We start from the raw sequence: 23,293 nt of genomic DNA on the forward strand, positions 1-23,293 counted from the left end.
CCCTCATCTATCCCCCCACAACTACTCCCCACCTACCAACTACCCACCCAATTGCATCGACTGCCCCCTCCCCTCAACTACAAACCCACCCACAGCTAATTCCCCCATCCCCAATTACCATCCTAACAGCAGCCCCCCCATGACTACCCCCCTCAACATACCCATCCCCCCAGCTAACCCACCCCTCTACTAAACCCCACACCCTGACTACCCTCCCAACCCCACCCATTATCCTTTGACTACATCCCCACCCCTGACAACCTTCCCTACCCCTAACTACCCCTGCATCCCCCCAATTACCCACCCACAACCCAACTGCCCACCCACCTCCCAACTGTCCCTCCATCCCCAACTACCTTCCTGGCACCCCTGAATACCCCCAGCCCCTACTAACCCCCACCCCCTAACTACCCTACTCCCCCAAACCCAACTGCCCCAACCCCCTGACCCATCCTACCCCTCCCATCCTACCCAAACCCCACCTTAAACCCTGACCATCCTACCCACTTAGCTTACACACTTATCTACTCCCCGGCTTCTTAAAGCGGCCGGAACCTTTAAATCTACCTGCTTCAAGGCAGCTGGTGCCATAAAAATGGGGGAACAGCTTCACTTCTCCCAGCGATTTTTAAAAAAAAAACATAAAACCTTTTTAAGCTCATTTTTAACGTGCCCCTGCTCGTGTGGACAGATTTACACGAGGGGACGTGTTTTCCTTTTTTTTCCCATTCTTTACTTGTAGCATTAAAAATCTCCAGCTCCCTGAGGCAGCTCTGGGCCTTCAGGGAGCTTTCACTGAGCGTTCGCCCTCCTGCCGCTTACCCCCCACCAGCCAGGCAGCGCTGAAGTCAGCGCAGCCATAAACGGGTGTAAAACCCACTCCGTGTGTTCACTGTGAACATGATCTTACGCTGGGTGGCCAATTAAGGCCAGCTCAGCATGAAACACGACTGCCGGGTGTGTTTACCATATGCGGACTAGGAACACCTTGGGTGCTAGGTCCAATAGGGTCCAGCAGGGTGTTCAAGAACAGAAGAGGCAGCTCCTTGAAGGCTGCCAGGAATTGTGGGAATGGCTGAGGGGGCTGTTTGGAAACAATCCAACAAATGCCCTGCTGTGCAGTAATGGCCTCAGCGCCTGGTGGTCAGGGAAGGCGGGAGGGCAAGTCGGGTGGGCACTCTGCCCCCGGCCCCCCATTTCTCAGATGAGTGCCTGGGAGTGCTGGTGGAGGATGTCAGTGCCAGGCGGCATATCCTAATGCCTAAGCATGGCAAGGGAAGGCCACCCCACCTGACCAAGGAGATCTGGACAGAGGTCACCGCCCAGGTCTGTGGGCACGATGTGGTGCGCCGCACATGGCTTCAGTGCCACAATAAATTCAATGACCTTCTGTGGTCAGTAAGGGTAAAGATGGCATGGACCTGTGTGGAGAACTTTAGATGGGTGACCATTGCTCTCAATGTTCAGGGGTCTAAGGGTGTGTACGCCAACTGGCACTGAAGCCTGCCCTGCCAAGGCTGGGATGTCAGCATGACTGGCCTCAGTGCTTTGCAGGGTGAGATGTGCCACAGTGAGATGGCCCACCTAATGCCCAGGTGGGCGGGCAGGGGGGTAAACCCAGGAAAGGACCTTCAGGGAGACAGAGCAATAATGAGGCTATTTTCCCCTGTCAGGAGAAGAGCAGTCATAACGCTGCAGAGTGCCGCAGTAGAGGAGTAGATGACAGATGCGTGTGCGGTGGGTACTGGAAACATAACGGGCTCCTCGCATCAGGAACTGGATTGTCGTAGCCAGAGAGCCCATTGAAGCTCCAGTGCAGTTGGCACCATGCAGCAGGTCTACACTGTCTCCTCAGCCCGCCCACCATGCACAGTGACTATGGGGATTGAATGTACTGATCTTTTGCCTTCCTCCCACAGATACACCATCCACAGAAGCTGCCAGAGACCCCGAAAACCCCCCATTGAGCTCCGAGGAAGACATTGCACCTGCACCAGTGTCACACTGTCTCTCTGGACCAGGCACCAGTGCAGATACTCACACGTCGGTGGGCATTAGTTATTTGGCCCCACGGGTAATGCACAGCGGTGAGGGCACATCACACTCACATGAGGAGCAGGCAGAGGCAGAGAGGTCCCAGGGAGCTGACAGTGGGAGCACAGCTGGAGACCAGGACCATGCTGTGCCTGAGGCAGGTGACGAGCCTCTGGAGATGTCCTCAGGCAGCAGATGCTGGACGTCCAGTGGGATGCTTGGGGAGAACTGGTGGAGATCCATGAGGGTCTGCGTGTCATGGTCACCATCATGGAGGAGTCCATGCAGAGTATGGGTTCTACGTTGACCCTTAACACCAAGCACACAGCCTCCTCCATGGAGAGAGTGGCGATTCCCATGGAGAAGCAGCTTCAGGAGCAGACTCAGGGGTTCCTGGGGTTTGTGCTTGGTGCTGCAAGTCCTCACACAGGCAACCTCAGGAGGTCACTGACAGTGTGAGAGACAGATTGAGGCACCCAGTCTCTCTGCTAGGTCCCTGTCCATCAATGGTGAGCAGGGAGGTGCAAACACACCTCATGCTGGCAGACCAGCTGCCTGTCACCTCTATGGGCTTCTCTCAGGGCACTCTGAGTGAGGGCACCAGCTCCTCCACCCCTCTGCCAGTGGCCGCTGTACCTGATAATGCCACAATGACTGAGGAGTGCCCAGCCAAGGGACTGGATGCACCCTCCCAGGCAGAGCCTGCGTGGGCTCCAGCGGCCAGAGGACAATTGCCAAGGTCATCAGGGTCACCAGGAGAGCAGGGTTAGCAGGACAGCAGGGTCACCAGGACAGCAGGGTCAGCAGGTCAGCAGGGTCACCAGGACAGCAGGGTCAGCAGCTGCCTCCAACACCACTGCTAGCAAGGGTGGGGGGTGGGCACCATGATGCAGCACCTACAGGTGTAAGTTGAAGGCACCTTGAGCACAACAGGGGTGTGTCACGGGTGACATTATTTGCGTTAATTATTTTGACGCTTGTGTTAGGGATGGACTTTTTGTTTGTTCCTTGTTTGTTCGTGTGAAGTAACAAACATTTATTTGATTTAAATGGGCTGAGTTGTCTGGATGGTATCAATAGGTGCAGACACAGCACAAGCTTGTAAAAGTCTGGCGTTGTGTGATGCTGGCATACTGGGTTGGGTTCTCATTTATTGATTGTTAGTGAAGAAGACGGTGCCATTGGCTTGGTGGGGCGTTGATGCCTTCGATGCCTAGCTGAAGGTTCACTGGATCAAAGCATCTCTGGTGTCCCTCTCTCCATGAAGGTTCCTGTCCTCTGACTCGAGATCCTCACTCTGCACCTCTTCAGGCTCTTCCCCTGACCCATCACTTGAGTCATCCTCCATGGCCTGTGGAGCTGCCCCAATTTCCTTAGCCTCCAGTGGGTCCTCCCCTTTGCCAGAGCCAGGTTGTGCAGGGCGCGGCAGACAACGACTATGAGGGAGACACTTTCTGGAGGATACAGCAATGTTCCCCATGACCGGTCCAGGCATCTGAAGCTCATCTTCAGCAGCCCGATGGTCCTCTCCACCATCGCCCTTGTGGAGCTTTGACTCCTGTTGTATCTCTCCTCGGCCTCAGTTCTTGGGTGATGGAATGAGGTCATCAGTCACCTCTTCAAGGGATATCCCTTGTCACCCAGGAGCCATCCATCCACTCACGCGGGAGCCAGGAACAGCCTTGGTACCTGTGAGTGCCACAAGATGTCAGCATCGTGTGAGGTCCCAGGGTAACAGGAGCAAACTTGGAGAATCTGTGTCCTGTGGTCACAGACAATCTGTTTCATTGAGGGGAACCCCTTTCAGTTTACGAATGCTTCAGGCTCACCTGCTGGTGCCTCGATGGCCATGTGAGTGTAATCTATTACACCCTGGATACAGGGGAACCCAGGCATCACAGTGAAGCCTCGTGCTCTCTCTGTCTGGCTCAACTCATCTGTCCAGAAGTGGATGAACGTGCGGGTGTGTCTAAAGATAGCATCAGTCACGAGCTTTTGGCCCGACTGTGTGCAGCTGATTGAGAAACGCTGCACAGATCCCCCACTGAGCCCTGACAGGAACTGGAGGTATAGAAGTTGGGGGCCCCTGTGACCTTCAAAGCCACCGGCATAGGGTGTCCACCCACGCAGTTGGAGGCGATTTCCTGACCTATCATGTGGCATATCACTGTCACTGTGTCCCTGGAGAGGGGGAGTCGCCTGCTGCACTGGACCTCGGACATCTGGAGGTATTTGGAGCACTGCCTGAACACTCTAGACGCTGGGCAGTGGCATCTTCAGCGTGACCTCCTGCCTTGACCTCCCTGCTGGCCCTGCACCAACTGAGCCCCTGCCTCTCCTCTTAACGGCCTGTCCCTGGGACACTACCTGTGCCCACCTGGCCTCCTCTCCCTCCTGCCCCTCTCTTCCTCTTCAGAGGAGGTACCCCAGTGAAACACACTGTCTCTATTAGATGGGAAGCAGAGGAGCAGTGCCTTGAAAATGAAGGATCGCTGTGCTGCCATAATCAGGGGAACCTTCCAGGGAAGATGAGGATCTGAGATTCTGAAAGACAGGATTGACAATCGGACCAGATGCCAAGGAGCTCTGGGACAACTCTGGACTCACACAGCAACGAACAGGCGATGACAGAGAAAGCGCCGCTGCTCCGGGATCCTTTTATTCCACCCGTGGATGAGGAAATGATTAAAACCGTCTTGCCCTTGCGATGGGCTAAATTTCACATGGACAATGTAAAATCGCAATCAACAGTCTTTTCACAGAATCACAGAATCACACAGTGCAGAAGAGGCCCTTCAGCCCACCGAGTCTGCACCGACGCGTGAGAAACACCGGACCTACCTACCTAATCCCATTTACCAGCACTTGGCCTTGAATGTTATGACGTGCCAAGTGCTCATCCAGGTACTTTTTAAAGGATGTGAGGCAACCCGCCTCCACCACCCTCCCAGGCAGTGCATTCCAGACCGTCACCACCCTCTGGGTTAAAAAGTTTTTCCTCACATCCCCCCTAAACCTCCTGCCCCTCACCTTGAACTTATGCCCCCTTGTGACTGACCCTTCAACTAAGGGGAACAGCTGCTCCCTATCCACCCTGTCCATGCCCCTCATAATCTTGTACGCCTCGATCAGGTCGCCCCTCGGTCTTTTCTGCTCCAACAAAACAACCCAAGTCTATCCAACCTCTTTTCTTTTAATTCATTCACAGGATGTGGGCCCAGCATTTATTGCCCATCCCTAGTTGCCCTTGAGAAGGCGGTGGTGAGCTGCCTCCTTGAACCTCTGCATTTACTTCCTGATGTTCATCTCACTACCACCCATTTGATGCTAAAAGCAAAAATTCCTGGACGTGAAATTCCTCGGGCAGGATTTTCGGTTCGGAGAGAGGGGGGGCGGGGCCTGCTCGCCGACGCATAAAATGACGCGTGGTGTCACCAAGTGAGTGTCCCAACATCACCGCGCGTCATTTAGGTTTTCAGTTCGACGGGCGCGCAGCCGAGTCTGCTACGCGCCCACCGAAGTGTCAAAGGCCTATTAAGGCCATTTAAAAACTAACTAAACCAATAAAGTGAGCTGTCCGAGTGAACCATCCGTCCAACCTTAAGGTTGCGGGGGGGGCAGGAGAAGAGCCCAGGCGGCCTTCATATTTTTCACGGAACCTCATCCACAGGTGGGATGAGGCTTCATGAAGAATCTATTAATTGAATAAAATTTTTTTTTAAAAGATTCATTGACATGTCCCAGCTCATGGGACACTGCCCAACCCCCGCACAACCCCTGCTCTACCCCCGACGGGGGGAAAATTCTCCCCCTAGCTTTGTTTCTGTCACTACCCTGAAGCCACTGAAGACTATTCAGGAGGGAATTCAAAGGAATATTTTTTGCTAACATGGGGCAGGGGAGGGGGAATTAAGGATTGGGGGAAGCTTTTCTTTAGCTTTATCCTATTGGGCCGGCTTAGTCAATTTTCTCCGTTTTGGGTTTTGGGCCTCCTGCATCTTGGATGATATTCATGCCTTGCAGCGTTGTAAGCTGTTTGCTAGTTAAACATGCCATCACAGAATTTGGGACAATGAACTTATGTAGGTTAAATAACCCATATTTCTTCTGCACACATTTCTCAAGCAAGTGGAAGTACACATTGGAAGCCTGAAAAGCAAGATGCCTCTGTTGACAAGGGCCGTAGTATGTTCGGACATCCTGGGTCTTCAATATCAGGTCGGAATTTTCTTCTTCAAGGAGCTGCTTGCTACATCCGTAGCATTTCTTGGGCTTCTTTTTCAACTTGCCGCGGATGACAACTTCAAACGTTTTTGTCTGCTTTTCTGAAATTCAAAATAGGATAGGATTTCGATAATGTGCTCCTATAGCAGAAGGGTTCACAGAAATACAGAGGGGTTACGATCGGCCAAGCAGCCTAATGTGCCCGTGACACCATTTAACCTCCGCACCACGTTTCCTCAGATTGTTCCCAGGTTGCTTCAACAGCTATTCCTTTAATTCACAGAATCAGTCAGAATTGTTGTGGTGTAGAAGGGAGACATTCGGCTCATCGTGTCGGCACTGGCTCTCTAAATGAGCCTTATGACTCAGTGCCACTCTCCTGCCTTTTTCCCTGTACCCCCTGCACATTGTTTCTATTCAGATAATCATCTAATGCCTTCTTGAATGCCTCGATTGAACCTGCCCCCACCACACTTCCAGGCAGTGCATTCCAGACCCGAACCACTCACCGTGTGAAAAAGTATTTTCTCACGTCCTATTTGCTTCTTTTGCAAATCACTTTAAATCTGTTAAGTCGTCCACCTGTTCAAGCTAACCTTGAACGTTGACAGAGTTAAGCCTCAACTGTGATGAATTACACAGCTTCACAAGTCTGTTTAAAGAAGTTTTCTTGCCCTCTGCTTTTTATCTCTTATTTTTAATCTTGTTTGTACCCCTCAACTATTGGAAACAGTCTGTTTCTTTCTACCCTGTCCCCTCCTTTCCATTTTGTCGGGGCAGGAACTCCCAGCTCAGAGATCTACCAGCCCAGCAGCAGCAGGTGGGAACAGGGCGGAGTGAGGGGGGGAAGACTTCACCAGGGTCAAGCTAACAGGCCCGAGCAAGGGAGGCTGGGGTGCTTGGTTTAAGAGGCCAAGGGGTGGGTGGTAGATTTGGTGAAGTATCATCTTGGTTGGGGGAGGCAAGATGGGTTCAGGGAACCCCACAAAGGAGATCCTCCTCCCTTGCCCGACACCAGCCCACGCAGCTAAAGCTACTGAGCTAGCTGTTGGCATATTGGGCCTACCATTGCTGTGGGTGAAATAACAGTGGGGGCAGGGGATTGGCCCATGAAATGAATAAATCCAGAGATAAAAAGAAAAAAACTGCGGATGCTGGAAATCCAAAACAAAAACAGAATTACCTGGAAAAACTCAGCAGGTCTCCAGCATCGGCGGAGAAGAAAAGAGTTGACGTTTCGAGTCCTCATGACCCTTCGACAGAACTTGCGTTCGAGTCCAAGAAGGAATTGAAATATAAGCTGGTTTAAGGTGTGTGTGTGGGGGGCGGAGAGAAAGAGAGACAAAGAGGTGGAGGCGGGGGGGGTGTGGTTGTAGGGACAAACAAGCAGTGATAGAAGCAGATCATCAAAAGATGTCAACGACAATAGTACAATAGAACACATAGGTGTTAAAATTAAAGTTGGTGATATTATCTAAACGAATGTGCTAATTAAGAATGGGTGGTAGGGCACTCAAGGTATAGATCTAGTGGGGTTTTTTTTTATATAATGGAAATAGGTGGGAAAAGGAAAATCTTTATAATTTATTGGAAAAAAAAAGGGAAGGGGGAAACAGAAAGGGGGTGGGGATGGGGGAGGGAGCTTACGACCTAAAGTTGTTGAATTCAATATTCAGTCCGGAAGGCTGTAAAGTCCCTAGTCGGAAGATGAGGTGTTGTTCCTCCAGTTTGCATTGGGCTTCACTGGAACAATGCAGCAAGCCAAGGACAGACATGTGGGCAAGAGAGCAGGGTGGAGTGTTGAAATGGCAAGCGACAGGGAGGTTTGGGTCATTCTTGCGGACAGACCGCAGGTGTTCTGCAAAGCGGTCGCCCAGTTTACGTTTGGTCTCTCCAATGTAGAGGAGACCACATTGGGAGCAACGAATGCAGTAGACTAAGTTGGGGGAAATGCAAGTGAAATGCTGCTTCACTTGAAAGGAGTGTTTGGGTCCTTGGACGGTGAGGAGAGAGGAAGTGAAGGGGCAGGTGTTGCATTTTTTGCATGGGCATGGGGTGGTGCCATAGGAGGGGGTTGAGGAGTAGGGGGTGATGGAGGAGTGGACCAGGGTGTCCCGGACAGGGCCCTCAACCGTGTCTGGCCCATTTCCCGCGCATCCGCCCTCACGCCTTCTCCTCCCTCCCAGAAACATGATAGGGTCCCCCTTGTCCTCACTTATCACCCCACCAGCCTCCGCATTCAAAGGATCATCCTCCGCCATTTCCGCCAACTCCATCATGATGCCACAACCAAACACATCTTTCCTTCACCCCCCTTATCGGCATTCCGTAGGGATCGCTCCCTCCGGGACACCCTGGTCCACTCCTCCATCACCCCCTACTCCTCAACCCCCTCCTATGGCACCACCCCATGCCCACGCAAAAGATGCAACACCTGCCCCTTCACTTCCTCTCTCCTCACCGTCCAAGGACCCAAACACTCCTTTCAAGTGAAGCAGCATTTCACTTGCATTTCCCCCAACTTAGTCTACTGCATTCGTTGCTCCCAATGTGGTCTCCTCTACATTGGAGAGACCAAACGTAAACTGGGCGACCGCTTTGCAGAACACCTGCGGTCTGTCCGCAAGAATGACCCAAACCTCCCTGTCGCTTGCCATTTCAACGCTCCACCCTGCTCTCTTGCCCACATGTCTGTCCTTGGCTTGTGCATTGTTCCAGTGAAGCCCAACGCAAACTGGAGGAACAACACCTCATCTTCCGACTAGGGACTTTACAGCCTTCTGGACTGAATATTGAATTCAACAACTTTAGGTTGTAAGCTCCCTACCCCATCCCCACCCCCTTTCTGTTTCCCCCTTCCCTTTTTTTTTCCAATAAATTATAAAGATTTTCCTTTTCCCACCTATTTCCATTATATAAAAAAAAAACCCCACTAGAGCTATACCTTGAGTGCCCTACCATCCATTCTTAATTAGCACATTCGTTTAGATAATATCACCAACTTTAATTTTAACACCTATGTGTTCTATTGTACTATTGTCGTTGACATCTTTTGATGATCTGCTTCTAGCACTGCTTGTTTGTCCCTACAACCACACCCCCCCCCACCCCTCCACCTCTTTGTCTCTCTGTCTCTCCGCCCCCCACACACACACCTTAAACCAGCTTATATTTCAACTCTTTCTTGGACTCGAACGCAAGTTCTGTCGAAGGGTCATGAGGACTCGAAACGTCAACTCTTTTCTTCTCCGATGCTGCCAGACCTGCTGAGTTTTTCCAGGTAATTCTGTTTTTGAAATGAATAAATCGTTGTTTAAAAACCTATCTAGTTAACTCTGGGGAGGAAATCTGCCATCCTTTCCTGGTCTGACCTACATGTGACTCCAGGTCCTCCAGGTTGCTCTTAAGGACCCTCTGAAATGGCTTACCATTTCAGGCTGCCCAATGCCCTCATCGCCTCCCGTAAATCGACATACAGGTTGGGCAGGGTGGGGTGGGGGGAGGGGGGAGTTTGGGAAGGGGGTGTGGTGGGGGGAGCGGGGGGTGTGGTTAGGCATCTGGGTTTACCAGCCCCCACCATTTTCAAACCCATCAGCAAGGGAGCATAAAATCCAGCCCATAGACTTGTACTCTTTCTGCTCTTTGCTCATCATTTCGAAATTAAGCCCGAATAATGACTCATTTAACTATATGAAATTTGGATTGCCTTGCTTTCAGATCCGCAAATGATGTTCAGTTACGTGAGGCAGGTATGTCAGATCTGGTGTTTGTTCCAATACAGGGGGCGAGGGGATTTTGGTAAAGGGCAGCCATCATTTCAATATTGCCTGACAGAAAATAGGACTTTGCTCCAATAATGATTCATGCTCAGATTTTGAATAAAGTCATCCTATTTCTTAGCAGCAACAGAATGCCTGGTGATAGCGATGGGAGTTTCTTTCATTCATTCATTCATGATAACATCATAAGAAATGGGAGCAGCAGTAGGAGAATGTGCGAGTCGCAGGCAAGACCAGCATTTATTGCCCATCCTTAATTACCCTTGAGAAGGCGGTAGGTACACCTTCAATGCCTCCATCGTGCTTGGTTACAACTGAGTGCCTTGGTCGGCCATTCCAGAGGGCCCTTAAGAGCAACCTGAAGGATCTGGAATCACATGTGGGTCAGACCTGGAAAGGGTGGCAGATTTCGTCCCCAGAGTTAACCAGGTAGGTTTTTACAACAATTCGGCCATTTCATTATCATTTTTAATGAGGCTAGCATTTTATTCCAGATTTATTAATGAAATTCAAATCCCCTCAGCTGCCATGGGTCCGATTTGAACTCCTGTTACGGAGCATTGGTGTAGGCTTCTCACTTAATAGTCCAGTTTGATACGGTCCACCGGTCTTTGGGACATACCGCTACATACTTGGCATCACACCGGCACTGAAATTCATAAACCAAATTATTCACTTGTGTGGTAGCCAGCACCCTGTTAGCGGTGAATACCACTCATGTTGCTATTTCATTGGTAGCAGCATGAAAAAAAAACCAGCAACTTCACCCTGTTGCTCAAATTTTTGAGGCCCTTTACCCTTCCAGGGAAATTTGAGGTAGTACTGGGGTACTTTTCAGGAAGAAAGTGGTGGCCTTAGGCCCATTCATGAGTTTGCATGATGAACAGTGAGCAATTTACTAGATTGATACCTGGAATGAGTGGGTTGTCTTATGAGGAAAGGTTGGACAGACTGGGCTTGTTTCCACTGGAGTTTAGAAGAGTGAGGGGTGATTTGATTGAAGTACATAAGATCCTGAATAGCCTTGACAAGGTGGACATCGAAAGGATGTTTCCTCTTGTGGGTGAGTCCAGAACTAGGGGGCACTGATTTAAAATTAGGGGCCGCCCTTTTAGGACAGAGATGAGGAGAATTTTTTTTCTCTCAGAGGGTTGTGCGACTTTGGAACTCTCTGCCTCAGAAGGTGGTGGAGGCGGGGGGGGTCATTGAATATTTTTAAGGCAGAGGTAGATAGATTCTTGTTAGACAAGGGAATCAAAGGTTATCGGGGTTAGATGGAAATGTGGAAATCGAAACACAAGAAGATCAGCCATGATCTTATTGAATGACGGACCAGACTCGAGGGGCTGAGTGGTCTACTCCTGTTCCTATTCCTTATGTTCTTATGTTCTTACAACAGTGACTACACTTTCAGTAATTGCAGATTGGATTTGGGGTAGGGCAGGGTCGTCACCTCCGTGGTGTGAAAGTTAGGGGGGCAACCCCCAGTCCCCTTTGTCGACTCTCCCCACAGCCACCTAATGACTTGAAGTGGGCCTTCTGCCATCATCTGGGGAGGAAGTCCCACCTCTGAAAGCTGCTGGCCAATCAAACGCCTGGCAGCACCCTAGTCCAAGCGGCCCCACTGGGAGTGGTGGCCACTGCTGGGACTACAGCCAGTCTACAACAGTGATCATCAATGGAGTACCAGCGTAGTTAAGTTGGGGATGGGGGAGGAGTCTCACCAGGGCAAGGCTGGCAGGGCCCAATGGAGAGGGTGAAGGGGTGGCGACTGGGCTGGACAGGACAGAGGAGAAGAAACACTAGGGTGGAAACAATGGGGGTGTTCTCCAATGAGTACAAGGGGCCCGTAAAGGAGGTGGAGGTCAGGGGTTTGGAATGTTCTGTCAAAGGAGCAAGTTATGACATCTTCTATTCTGCTTCCTTTGTCCCCAAGCTCTAAAAAGCATAGAATTGCTCACCTCCCTTGGACTTTCTTACCCCCCGGTAGACTTCAAGCTTGTTGTCATCTAAACACTACTCCTTAATTTACTTTGCCTTCTGCCCTACTTTCTTCAGTCTAGGTGGTGTCCTGTACATTAGGCATAAAACTCCCACCGAGTTTTCTCAGGTGCAGGATCTGCTCACTTTGGTGATACATATTTGATCAAATCATCTCCTTACAGAATTAAGAATGATTACAGCAAAAATCTAGATTTAGATGAAGAAAGCTCTTCAGTCCGTTTGATCACATCCTTTCAGATTAGCCAAGGCTAATATCTTCCCATTGCAGCATCCAGCTATTTTGTTAATATAAGCCCAAAGTTCTCCCTTCACCTATGATTGTTGGTGCTGCCTTCAGCCACTCAGGCCCTTTCTCTGGAATTTCTTCCCTAACCACTGCCCCCTCTCTACCCATCCTAAAACCCACCCAGTATCTCACCTAATATTTGCAGCTGGTGGAACTTAAATGCAATTAATTAAATAAGCCTGGGTTAAAAAGCTATTCTCATAACGGTGATCTTGAAACTACCAGGTTGTTATAAGAAAACTCGTGCAGCTCCCCAATGTCCTTTAGGGAAGGAAATCTGCTGTCCTTACCTGGTCTGGTCTACATGTGACTCCAGACCCACAGCAATGTGGTTAACTCTTAACTGCCTTCTGACATGGTCTGGCAAGCCTCTCAGTCGCATTAGGGATTGGTAACAAATGCTGGCCGTGCAGGTGATGTTCACATGACTGAATAAGGAAAAGTCCCCATCTTTGTCTCTGCGAAATGTCTTGGGACATTTGCCACCTCGCCCATCCACTACAATCCAGGCCAATTTATACCAGGAATGTACCTCAGCCCCTTGTGGTGACAATCAATCAACCAACACTCTCATCAATACAACAGAGGAATGTCATAGGAAAGAATGGAGTCAGAATAGAGCCTTGTTACCGAGCCAATTAACCCCAACAATACACAGCTCACGTCATAATATGGTTAGCATGGGCAGACGGGAAGGAGTGGGCAGATCATTTTTTGCAAGATGTTTTTAAAAGAGTGGGAGGAAAGTGGGAGTACTATCTTCAGAGTGTGCTCTTTGAGCATCAGGAGCAGTCCCTCCCCCGCTCCAAGATAGTACCCCCATCTTCCCTCCTACCCAATTTGTCTCCAAAACCCACACTCCCTGCCCCCCCCCTCTAATCTGGCCAAAACCGCCCCGCCCAATACGCCGAATTTACCTCACTCCGGAATCCCTTGGGACTGCTTGCTGTCCCGGCCGCACCCGCTAATGAGCTCTTGCCGCTGCCAGGAACAGTGGAGCTGCTGGGCAATCCAATTGGCTGGCAGCTTCCGAGGACGGGACTTCCTCCCCAGTGAGGGGCAGAAGTCGCACGGTGAGCCAATTTAGTGCCCGTGGCGTATCTATGGCTGCGGGGCTGGCTTGCACGGAGCGAGTCAGCTTCCAGCCAAATTTCTTTCCTGAGTTGGGGGGGGGGGGGTTTGGAATGAGCCATCCGCACCCCCCCACCCACCCCCCCCCCCTGTAAAACGCATGCAACAGAATGGTTACAGCGCTGAATGTGGCCCTTCAGCCCATCCTGCCTCTGCCAGCTCTCTGCAAGGCCAGTTCACCTAGTGCCACTCTCCTGCTTATTCCCTATTATCCTCTTCAGATAATGATCCAATTCCATTTTGAATGCCATGGTTGAATCTGCTTCCACCGCACTCTCAGTGCATTCCAGTTGCAAACCATTCACTGCCTAAAAAGGTTTTCCTCCTGTCACCATTTCTTCTTTTGCTAATTATCTTAAATCTGTGCTCTCTGATTCTCAATCCTTACAACAATGGGAACTGTTTCTCTGTGTTTTGTTCATATGAACTCATCATAACATTTATTTGGGGGAGGGGGGAAAGCTTTTTGGTAATGTCAGTGGATTAGTAATCCAGAGGCCCCCCCCAAGGCCATGGGCCCAAATACCACCACAGCAGCAGCAAGAATTTGAACTAAATTTATAAATCTGGAATTGAAAGCTGGTCTCAGTGACGTTGACCATGAAATTACCAACAATAGTTATAAAAACCCATCTGGTTCCCTAGTGTCCTTTAGGGAAGGAAATCTGCCACCCTAACCTGGTCTGGCCTACATGTGGCTCCAGACCCACAGCACTGCAGTTGACTCTTAATTGCCCTCTGAAATTGCCTAGCAAGGCAGACACTCAGTTCAAGGGCAATTAGGGATGAGCAACAAATGCTGGCCTTGCCAGAGACACCCACATCCCATGAAAGAATAAAAATATTATCCATTAAGATCTCTAATAATAATGGAAAAACTCAGCAGGTCCGGCAGCATCGGCGGAGAAGAAAAGAGTTGACGTTCCGAGTCCTCATGACCCTTCGACAGAACTTGAGTTCGAGTCCAAGAAAGAGTTGAAATATAAGCTGGTTTAAGGTGTGTGTGTGGGGGGCGGAGAGAGAGAGAGAGAGGTGGAGTGGGGGTGTGGTTGTAGGGACAAACAAGCAGTGATGGAAGCAGATCATCAAAAGATGTCAACAACGATAATACAAAAGAACACATAGGTGTTAAAGTTAAAGTTGGTGATATTATCTAAACGAATGTGCTAATTAAGAATGGATGGTATGGCACTCAAGGTATAGCTCTAGTGAGGGTGGGGAGAGCATAAAAGATGTAAAAAAAATAAATAAATAAATAAATAAATAATTTTTTTTTTCCTTTTTCTCTTTTTAGAATGGAAATAGGTGGGAAAAGGGAAAATCTATATAATTTATTGGAAAAAAAAGAGAAAAGGAAGGGGGAAACAGAAGGGGGGTGAGGATGGGGGAGGGAGCTCACGACCTAAAGTTGTTGAATTCAATATTCAGTCCGGATGGCTGTAAAGTGCCTAGTCGGAAGATGAGGTGTTGTTCCTCCAGTTTGCATTGGGCTTCACTGGAACAATGCACAAGCCAAGGACAGACATGTGGGCAAGAGAGCAGGGTGGAGTGTTAAAATGGCAAGCGACAGGGTGGTTTGGGTCATTCTTGCGGACAGACCGCAGGTGTTCTGCAAAGCAGTCGCCCAGTTTACGTTTGGTCTCTCCAATGTAGAGGAGACCACATTGGGAGCAACGAATGCAGTAGACTAAGTTGGGGGAAATGCAAGTGAAATGATGCTTCACTTGAAAGGAGTGTTTGGGTCCTTGGACGGCGAGGAGAGAGGAAGTGAAGGGGCAGGTACTGCATCTTTTGCGTGGGCATGGGGTGGTGCCATAGGAGGGGGTTAAGGAGTAGGGGGTGATGGAGGAGTGGACCAGGGTGTCCCGGAGGGAGCGATCCCTACGGAATGCCGATAGGGGGGGTGAAGGGAAGATGTGTTTGGTGGTGGCATCATTCTGGAGTTGGTGGAAATGGCGGAGGATGATCCTTTGAATGCGGAGGCTGGTGGGGTGATAAGTGAGGACAAGGGGGACCCTACCATGTTTCTGGGAGGGAGGAGAAGGCGTGAGGGCGGATGCGCGGGAGATGGGCCGGACACAGTTGAGGACCCTGTCAATGACCGTGGGTGGAAAACCTCGGTTAAGGAAGAAGGAGGACATGTCAGAGGAACTGTTTTTGAAGGTAGCATCATCGGAACAGATGCGATGGAGGTGAAGGAACTGAGAGAATGGGATGGAGTCCTTACAGGAAGCGGGGTGTGAGGAGCTGTAGTCGAGATAGCTGTGGGAGTCGGTGGGTTTGTAATGGATATTGGTGGACAGTCTATCACCAGAGATTGAGACAGAGAGGTCAAGGAAGGGAAGGGAAGTGTCAGAGATGGACCACGTGAAAATGATGGAGGGGTAGAGATTGGAAGCAAAATTAATAAATTTTTCCAAGTCCCGTTGAGAGCATGAAGCGGCACCGAAGTAATCATTGATGTACAGGAGAAAGAGTTGTGGAAGGGGGCCGGAGTAGGACTGGAACAAGGAATGTTCCACATACCCCATAAAGAGACAGGCATAGCTGGGGCCCATGCGGGTACCCATAGCCACACCTTTTATTTGGAGGAAGTGAGAGGAGTTGAAGGAGAAATTGTTCAGCATGAGAACAAGTTCAGCCAGACGGAGGAGAGTAGTGGTGGATGAGGATTGTTCGGGCCTCTGTTCGAGGAAGAAGCTAAGGGCCCTCAGACCATCCTGGTGGGGGATGGAGGTGTAGAGGGATTGGATGTCCATGGTGAAGAGGAAGCGGTTGGGGCCAGGGAACTGGAAATTGTTGACGTGATGTAAGGTGTCAGAGGAATCATGGATGTAGGTGGGAAGGGACTGGACAAGGGGAGAGAGAAGGGAGTCAAGATAACGAGAAATGAGTTCTGTGGGGCAGGAGCAAGCTGAGACGATCGGTCTACCGGGTCAGTTCTGTTTGTGGATTTTGGGTAGGAGATAGAAGCGGGCCGTCCGAGGTTGGGCGACTATCAGGTTGGAAGCTGTGGGAGGGAGATCCCCAGAGGAGATGAGGTCAGTGACAGTCCTGGAAACAATGGCTTGATGTTCAGTGGTGGGGTCATGGTCCAGGGAGAGGTAGGAGGAAGTGTCTGCGAGTTGACGCTCAGCCTCCGCGAGGTAGAGGTCAGTGCGCCAGACAACAACAGCACCACCCTTGTCAGCGGGTTTGATGACAATGTCAGGGTTGGACCTGAGAGAATGGAGTGCAGTACGTTCAGAGAGAGACAGGTTAGAATGGGTGAGAGGAGCAGAGAAATTGAGACGACTAATGTCGCGCCGACAGTTCTCAATGAAAAGATCAAGAGAAGGTAAGAATCCAGAGGGAGGGGTCCAGGTGGAGGGAGAATATTGGAGATGGGTAAAAGGATCCGTTGAACTGGGAGAGGACTCCTGCCCAAAGAAGTGAGCCCGGAGATGAAGACGGCGGAAGAAGAGTTCAGCATCATGCCGAGCCCGAAATTCATTGAGATGAGGGTGTAAGGGTATGAAACTAAGTCCGTTGCTGAGCACTGAACGTTCAGCGTCGGAGAGGGGAAGGTCAGGGGGTATAGTGAATACACAGCTGGGGCTGGGATTGGAAGATGGGGTGGGGACGGAGGGACAGGCAGGGGTGGAGGGTCCTAGATGGGTGTTGGTGTCGATGAGTTGTTGGAGCTTGCGTTCCTTAGCATTTGAGAGAAAGAGAAAAAGTTTCTTGTTGAGGCGTCAGATGAGCCGAAGAATAAAATGAAACTGGGGGCACTCGCAGCTTTGAAAAAGGGTACGGCGGTGCTGCTGGAGGCAGAGGTCGAGTGTGTTCATATGGCGGCGCATGGCACTGAGTGTGGATTTCAGAATGTGACGGGAACAGCAGTCCGAGAAACATTTTATGTCCCGGAGATACCTGTAATCCTGGGTGGGTTCGAAACATGAGGGGTGGAATTTCAGTTGAAATCCACATGGGGTAAGTCGGAGATGGAGACAGTCACTGAGAAAGGAGATATGGCTGTGAAAGCGGGTTTTAGTAAACACCTTGTCAAACACCAGGAGGGAAATGGAAAGCAATGAAGCAGCATTTCACTTGCATTTCCCCCAACTTAGTCTACTGCATTCGTTGCTCCCAATGTGGTCTCCTCTACATTGGAGAGACCAAACGTAAACTGGGCGACCGCTTTGCAGAACACCTGCGGTCTGTCCGCAAGAATGACCCAAACCTCCCTGTTGCTTGCCATTTTAACACTCCACCCTGCTCTCTTGCCCACATGTCTATCCTTGGCTTGCTGCATTGTTCCAGTGAAGCCCAACACAAACTGGAGGAACAACACCTCATCTTCCGACTAGGCACTTTACAGCCTTCCGGACTGAATATTGAATTCAACAACTTTAGGTCATGAGCTCCATCCCCCATCCCCACCCCCTTTCTGTTTCCCCCTTCCTTTTCTCTTTTTTTTCCAATAAATTATGTAGATTTTCCCTTTTCCCACCTATTTCCATTATAAAAAGAGAAAAAGAAAAAAAAAAATTTTTTTAATTATTTATTTATTTATTTTTTTATATCTATTATGCTCTCCCCACCCTCACTAGAGCTATACCTTGAGTGCCCTACCATCCATTCTTAATTAGCACATTCGTTTAGATAATATCACCAACTTTAACTTTAACACTATGTGTTCTTTTGTATTATTGTTGTTGACATCTTTTGATGATCTGCTTCTATCACTGCTTGTTTGTCCCTACACCCCCACTCCATCTCTCTCTCTCTCTCTCTCTCTCCGCCCCCCCCCACACACACACCTTAAACCAGCTTATATTTCAATTCTTTCTTGGACTCGAACTCAAGTTCTGTCGAAGGGTCACGAGGACTCGAAACGTCAACTCTTTTCTTCTCCGCCGATGCTGCCGGACCTGCTGAGTTTTTCCAGGTAATTCTGTTTTTGTTTTTGTTTTGGATTTCCAGCATCCGCAGTTTTTTTGTTTTTATCTCTAATAATAATCCCTGGTTTATGGTAAACAAAGAAACCCTTCCTCAACTATTGGAAAAAGATACCAATTTACCAAGATAATGAAGCAATTTGATAGAAGGCCATGTTAATAGAATCAAAACTAAAACATGTTGGGTTATTTATTATGCTTGTATATGAGACCTACCTTTAAGCGTATCAATTTTGTGTATCAGAAATCTCCATGAATCAGAGGAAATATTTCCCTTATTTAGGGCATCAATGAGATTCCTTATTGTTGGATTACATTTTCCTTGTTTTCTCCAAGCCATTAACATTCCCAATGCTCTATCTTTGGGACCAGTCTTATCTCGTTCCATTCGCTGCAAAACAGTTTTACTAATTCCCAAGCCTTCTGTTGCTAGATTCTTCCATTCGTTGCCCAGGTTTCCTGCTAACCTTTTGAGCTGTTGGATTGTCACTATGCTATCCAAATCTGAAACAGAACAAACATCATATAATCAAATGCCTGAGTGAGTAACACAAACAAGATAATATCACCTAAAATAGTATTGCTGAAAAAAGAGATGTGTCAAAGCTTTTTGTCTTGCACTCATCAGGACACTTCGCAAGATTACGAATATAAGGGGGAAACAACAATTTATATTGTATGTGAAGAGAATGCTAAATGGTTGGCAAGAGGCATTGCCATGATGAATGCACCAGTGATGATGACTGACGCAGTTAACTGCCAAGCATTGTTTGAAATTTAAACCAGGCATCTTGAACCTGATTTGTCAAGGCATCACTCTAAAGAATGAGTCAGTGACAGCCACTCGCTGACTCCTGTTGCATTCTTCATGGCAACGCCACTTGCCAAACCAATTAGCACTCTCTTCACATACTGTATAAATTGTTGTTTTCCCCTTATATTGGTATTCTTGCAAAGTGTCCTGATAAGTGCAAGTTAAAAAAACTTTGACCTGTCTCTTTTCTCAGCAACACTCAAGTTCTGTACGACCACATGACTAAAATAGACTTTGGAAGTACTTCCAGATATCAACGCAAGGATCATTAGAAACTCAGTGGTTAAAAATTTGTTGAGGAAGATCTTGCTCACAATATCTGAGGTGTAGGTAACTTGTTGTCAAACAGCACATTATTACATCAAGTCGGTTTATATATATAATTGTCCATAAGGAGTGACTCTTTGATAGACTGAGTTCTACTTCAACCACAAAGCATTGAATTCCTAATATTGATATTGATGCAATGACTACAGTGGATACAGACAGGAAACAATCAATACAATATTATAGTCAAGTGGAGCAGCTGATTAATTGCCAGAAAACAGCAGAGATCACCTCATTCAAGAGATGGATGCCTTACAACATTAATCAAGGCCCCGACTGGTCTCCTAGGCTAGTTTTGATCATCTACGGGGAGTTGGAGAGGAATTTTCCAGAATTTTTATTTTCCTACGATCAGGGTTTGTGTCTGACTTCACTGTGGAAGACTTAGAAAACTTCCCAAGTGAACAGGAGGGAGGAACTTCAACGATAACCATCACCAGGGAGAACTTGCTGGGAAAATGATTAGACCTAAAAAGGCTGACTAGTCCCAGGACCAGATTGCCTGCATCCTGGGTTCTCAGAAGAAGAGGCAGCAGAGATAGAAGATGCATTGGTTATAATCTTTCAAAATTTCTTAGGGCAGGGTTTTTCAGTCAGAGTGTGGGGGTGGGTCCAACACACCGAGGTGTAAAATGACGCACGACATCATTACGCGGTCCCGTGATATTTCGTTCAGCGGGCGCGCACCAGAGTCAGCTGCGTGCCCGCCGATATGTAAACGGCCGATTAGGGCCATTTAGAATGTAATTGATGTAAGTGTTAACACTGCCGTCCAACCTTAAGGCTGGCGGGGCAGGTGAAAAGGCCAAGCGGCCCTCGCGTTTTTTAGGAAACTTCATCCACAAGCGGGATGAGGTCTCCTAAAGCTTTTAGAACCATAGAACCATAGAAAAGTTACGGCACAGAAGGAGGCCATTCGGCCCATCTTGTCCATGCCAGCCCGAGGACACCCAGGTGCCCTTTCTAATCCCACCTTCCTGCACCAGGCCCATAGCCCTGCAGCTTACAAGCACTTAAGGTGCAGATCCAGGTACTTTTTAAAAGAGTTTAGAGTTTCTGCCTCTACCACCAACTTAGACAGTGAATTCCAGACACCTACTACCCTCTGCATAAAACGGTTCTTCCTCATATCCCCTCTACACCTTCTGCCACTTATCTTGAATCTTTATTCAATAAATAAAACTTTTTTCCTAAATATCAAAACATGTCTCACCTTATATGACACGGTCACATGAGGGGACATGTTTACTTGAATTTTTCATCCATTTATTGGACAATTACAATAGCCCTTCAATCTCCCTGAGGCAGCTCCGTGCTGGCCCCGAGTCTCCCTCCTCCACCCCCGCACGCAGAGGTAGCGCTGAGCGCCACGGCTCACGTATTACGCTGGGCGGGCCTTAATTGTCCCGCCTGCGTAAATGGTGGCGCAGAGCCAATCGCGGGTAGTGACTGCCCCCACTGAGCCCACCCGCCACCTGAAAAATTCAGGCCTTAGATTCTGGAAGGTTTCCAATAGATTGCAAAATAGCTAATGCAACACCTTTACTAAAGAAAGGCGGGGTGGGGGGCAGAATGGAGGTTACTCCAGACCGGTTAGCCTGACATCTAAATATCATAGGGAAATTGCTAGAATTCATTATTAAGGAGGGTACTTAGAAAATCATAATGCCATCAGGCAGAGTCAACATGGTTTTGTGAAAGGGAAATCATGTTTAATTAATTAATTAAAATGTTTTGAGGAAGTAGCAAGTAAAGTGGAGAAAGAGGAACTTGTAGTGTGGCCTTCTTTGATTTCCAGAAGGCATTTGATAAGGTGCCACATCAAAGATTACTACACAAGATAGGATTCCGTGGTGTAGGGGGTAACATGTCAGCATGGATAAAGGATAGGTTAGCTAACAGGAAGCAGATAGTAGTGATAAATGTGTCATTTCCAGGTTGGCAAGCTGTAACGACTGGAATGCCACAGGGATCCGTGTTGCGGCCTCAACTGTTTACAATCTATGACTTTGATGAAAGGGCTAAATGTATGGTAGCTAAATTTGCTGATGACACCAAGGTAGATAGGAAAGTAAATTGTCAAGAGGAGGTAAAGGGTCTGCAAAGGGGTATCAACAGGTCAAGTGATTGGGCAAAAAATTTTGGCAGATGGATTATATGTAAACTTCTCCACTTTGGCAGGAAGAATAGAAAAGCAGTGTACTATTTAAATGGAGAGAAATTGCAAAACTCGGTGGTCCAGAAGATACACAAGAGCACAAGAAGTAGGAGCAGGATAGACCATATGGCCTGCAGCAGGTGCTCCACCAGTCAATACGATCATGGCTGATCTTGGGCTTCAACTCCACTTTCCTGCCAGTTTCCCATATCCTGAGAGACCAAAAATCTGTCTAACCCAGCCTTAAATGTGTTCAATAATGGAGCATCCGCAGCCCTCTGGGATCGAGGATTCCAAAGATTCATAACCTTTTGGGTGAAATAATTCCTCCTCATCTCAGTTCCAAATGATCAGCCCTTTATCCTGAGATTGTGCTGCTATGTTTTAGATTCCCCGACCTGCGGAAACAATCTCTCTGCGTTTAGCCTTTCAAGCCCTTTCAGAATCTTGTACGTTTCAGTGGGATCACCTCTCATTCTTCTAAACTCCGGGAAAATAGACCAAATTTGCTCAGCATCTCATCATAGGACAACTCCCTCATCCCAGGGACCAACCTAGTGAAGCTTTGCTGTACCACCTCTTATTTTTTTTTCTTAAATGTCGAGACCAAAACTGCACACTGTATTCCAGGGGTAGCATCACCAAAACCCTGCACAACTCTCGCAAAGCTTCTTTATACCTCGACTCCAATCCTCTTGCAATAAAGACCAACATACCATCTGTCTTCCTCGTTGCTTGCTGTACCTGTATGCTGACTTTCTGCATTCCTTTACCCGCACACCCAAGTCTCTTTGAACATCAACACTTCCAGGTTTCTCAACTATTAAAAGAAATTCTGCGTTTTTATTCTTTCAACCGAAGTGAATAACTTCGCACTTCCCTACATGATAATCCATCTGCCATCTTGTTGCCCATTCACCTAATCTGTCTGTCTCTTTGCAGCCACTCTGTGTCCTCCCCACAGCTTACCTTTCCACCTAGCTTTGTATCATCAGCAAACTTAGGTACATTACTTTCTGTCTCTTCATCTAATATAGAGGTATTGAACAAATATTTTGTGTCTGCCTTCACAGTAGAATACACAAGTTACATTCCAGAAATAGATAATAAACCAGACGGTAAAAAGAGTGTGGAAATTAGGGAAATTAATACCAACAGAGAAAAAGTATTGGAGAAACTAGATTGTAGCCGGCTGAGGCTCCAGCACTGACCCTTGTGGTATTTCATTCACTACCTGGCAACTTGATAAAGTCCCATTTATGCCCACTCTCTGCTCCCTGTCTGTTAACCAATCCTCTATACATGCTAATATATTACTTCGAATTCCATGCGCACTTATCTTGCATTTTAAGTTTTTGTGTGTCACCTTATCGAATGCCATTTGGAAATCAAGTTATACTACATCTATTGGTTCCCCTTCATCTACCCTATGAGTTACATCCTCAGAAAATTGCAATAAACTTGTCAAACAGGATTTCCCTTTGATAAAACCATGTTGACTTGTTCTAATTATGCTATGCTTTTCTAAGTGCATCCTTAACGATAGATCCCACTATTTTCCCAACAACTGCCTTGTAGTTCCATGTTTTCTCTCTC

At 48.3% G+C, this 23,293-nt stretch overlaps 1 protein-coding gene across 10 annotated transcripts in view; it reads right to left on the reverse strand.

Moving 5' to 3' along the window:
- Positions 1-5,190: 5,190 nt before the first annotated feature.
- The window catches only part of LOC121279591, a 74,879-nt gene continuing 56,776 nt past the window's right edge, over positions 5,191-23,293 (reverse strand). For all 10 annotated transcript variants that reach the window (XM_041190730.1, XM_041190729.1, XM_041190726.1 and 7 more), the window contains 2 exons: positions 18,615-18,902; positions 5,191-6,359 (listed from right to left, as the gene is read on the reverse strand). In XM_041190730.1, the coding sequence (XP_041046664.1) occupies positions 5,992-6,359; positions 18,615-18,902 (656 nt within the window). In that variant the 3' untranslated portion in view covers positions 5,191-5,991. The remainder of the gene's footprint in view (positions 6,360-18,614; positions 18,903-23,293) is intronic.

Source organism: Carcharodon carcharias, chromosome 7, assembly GCF_017639515.1.
Source record: "Carcharodon carcharias isolate sCarCar2 chromosome 7, sCarCar2.pri, whole genome shotgun sequence".
Classification (NCBI taxonomy): domain Eukaryota; kingdom Metazoa; phylum Chordata; class Chondrichthyes; order Lamniformes; family Lamnidae; genus Carcharodon; species Carcharodon carcharias.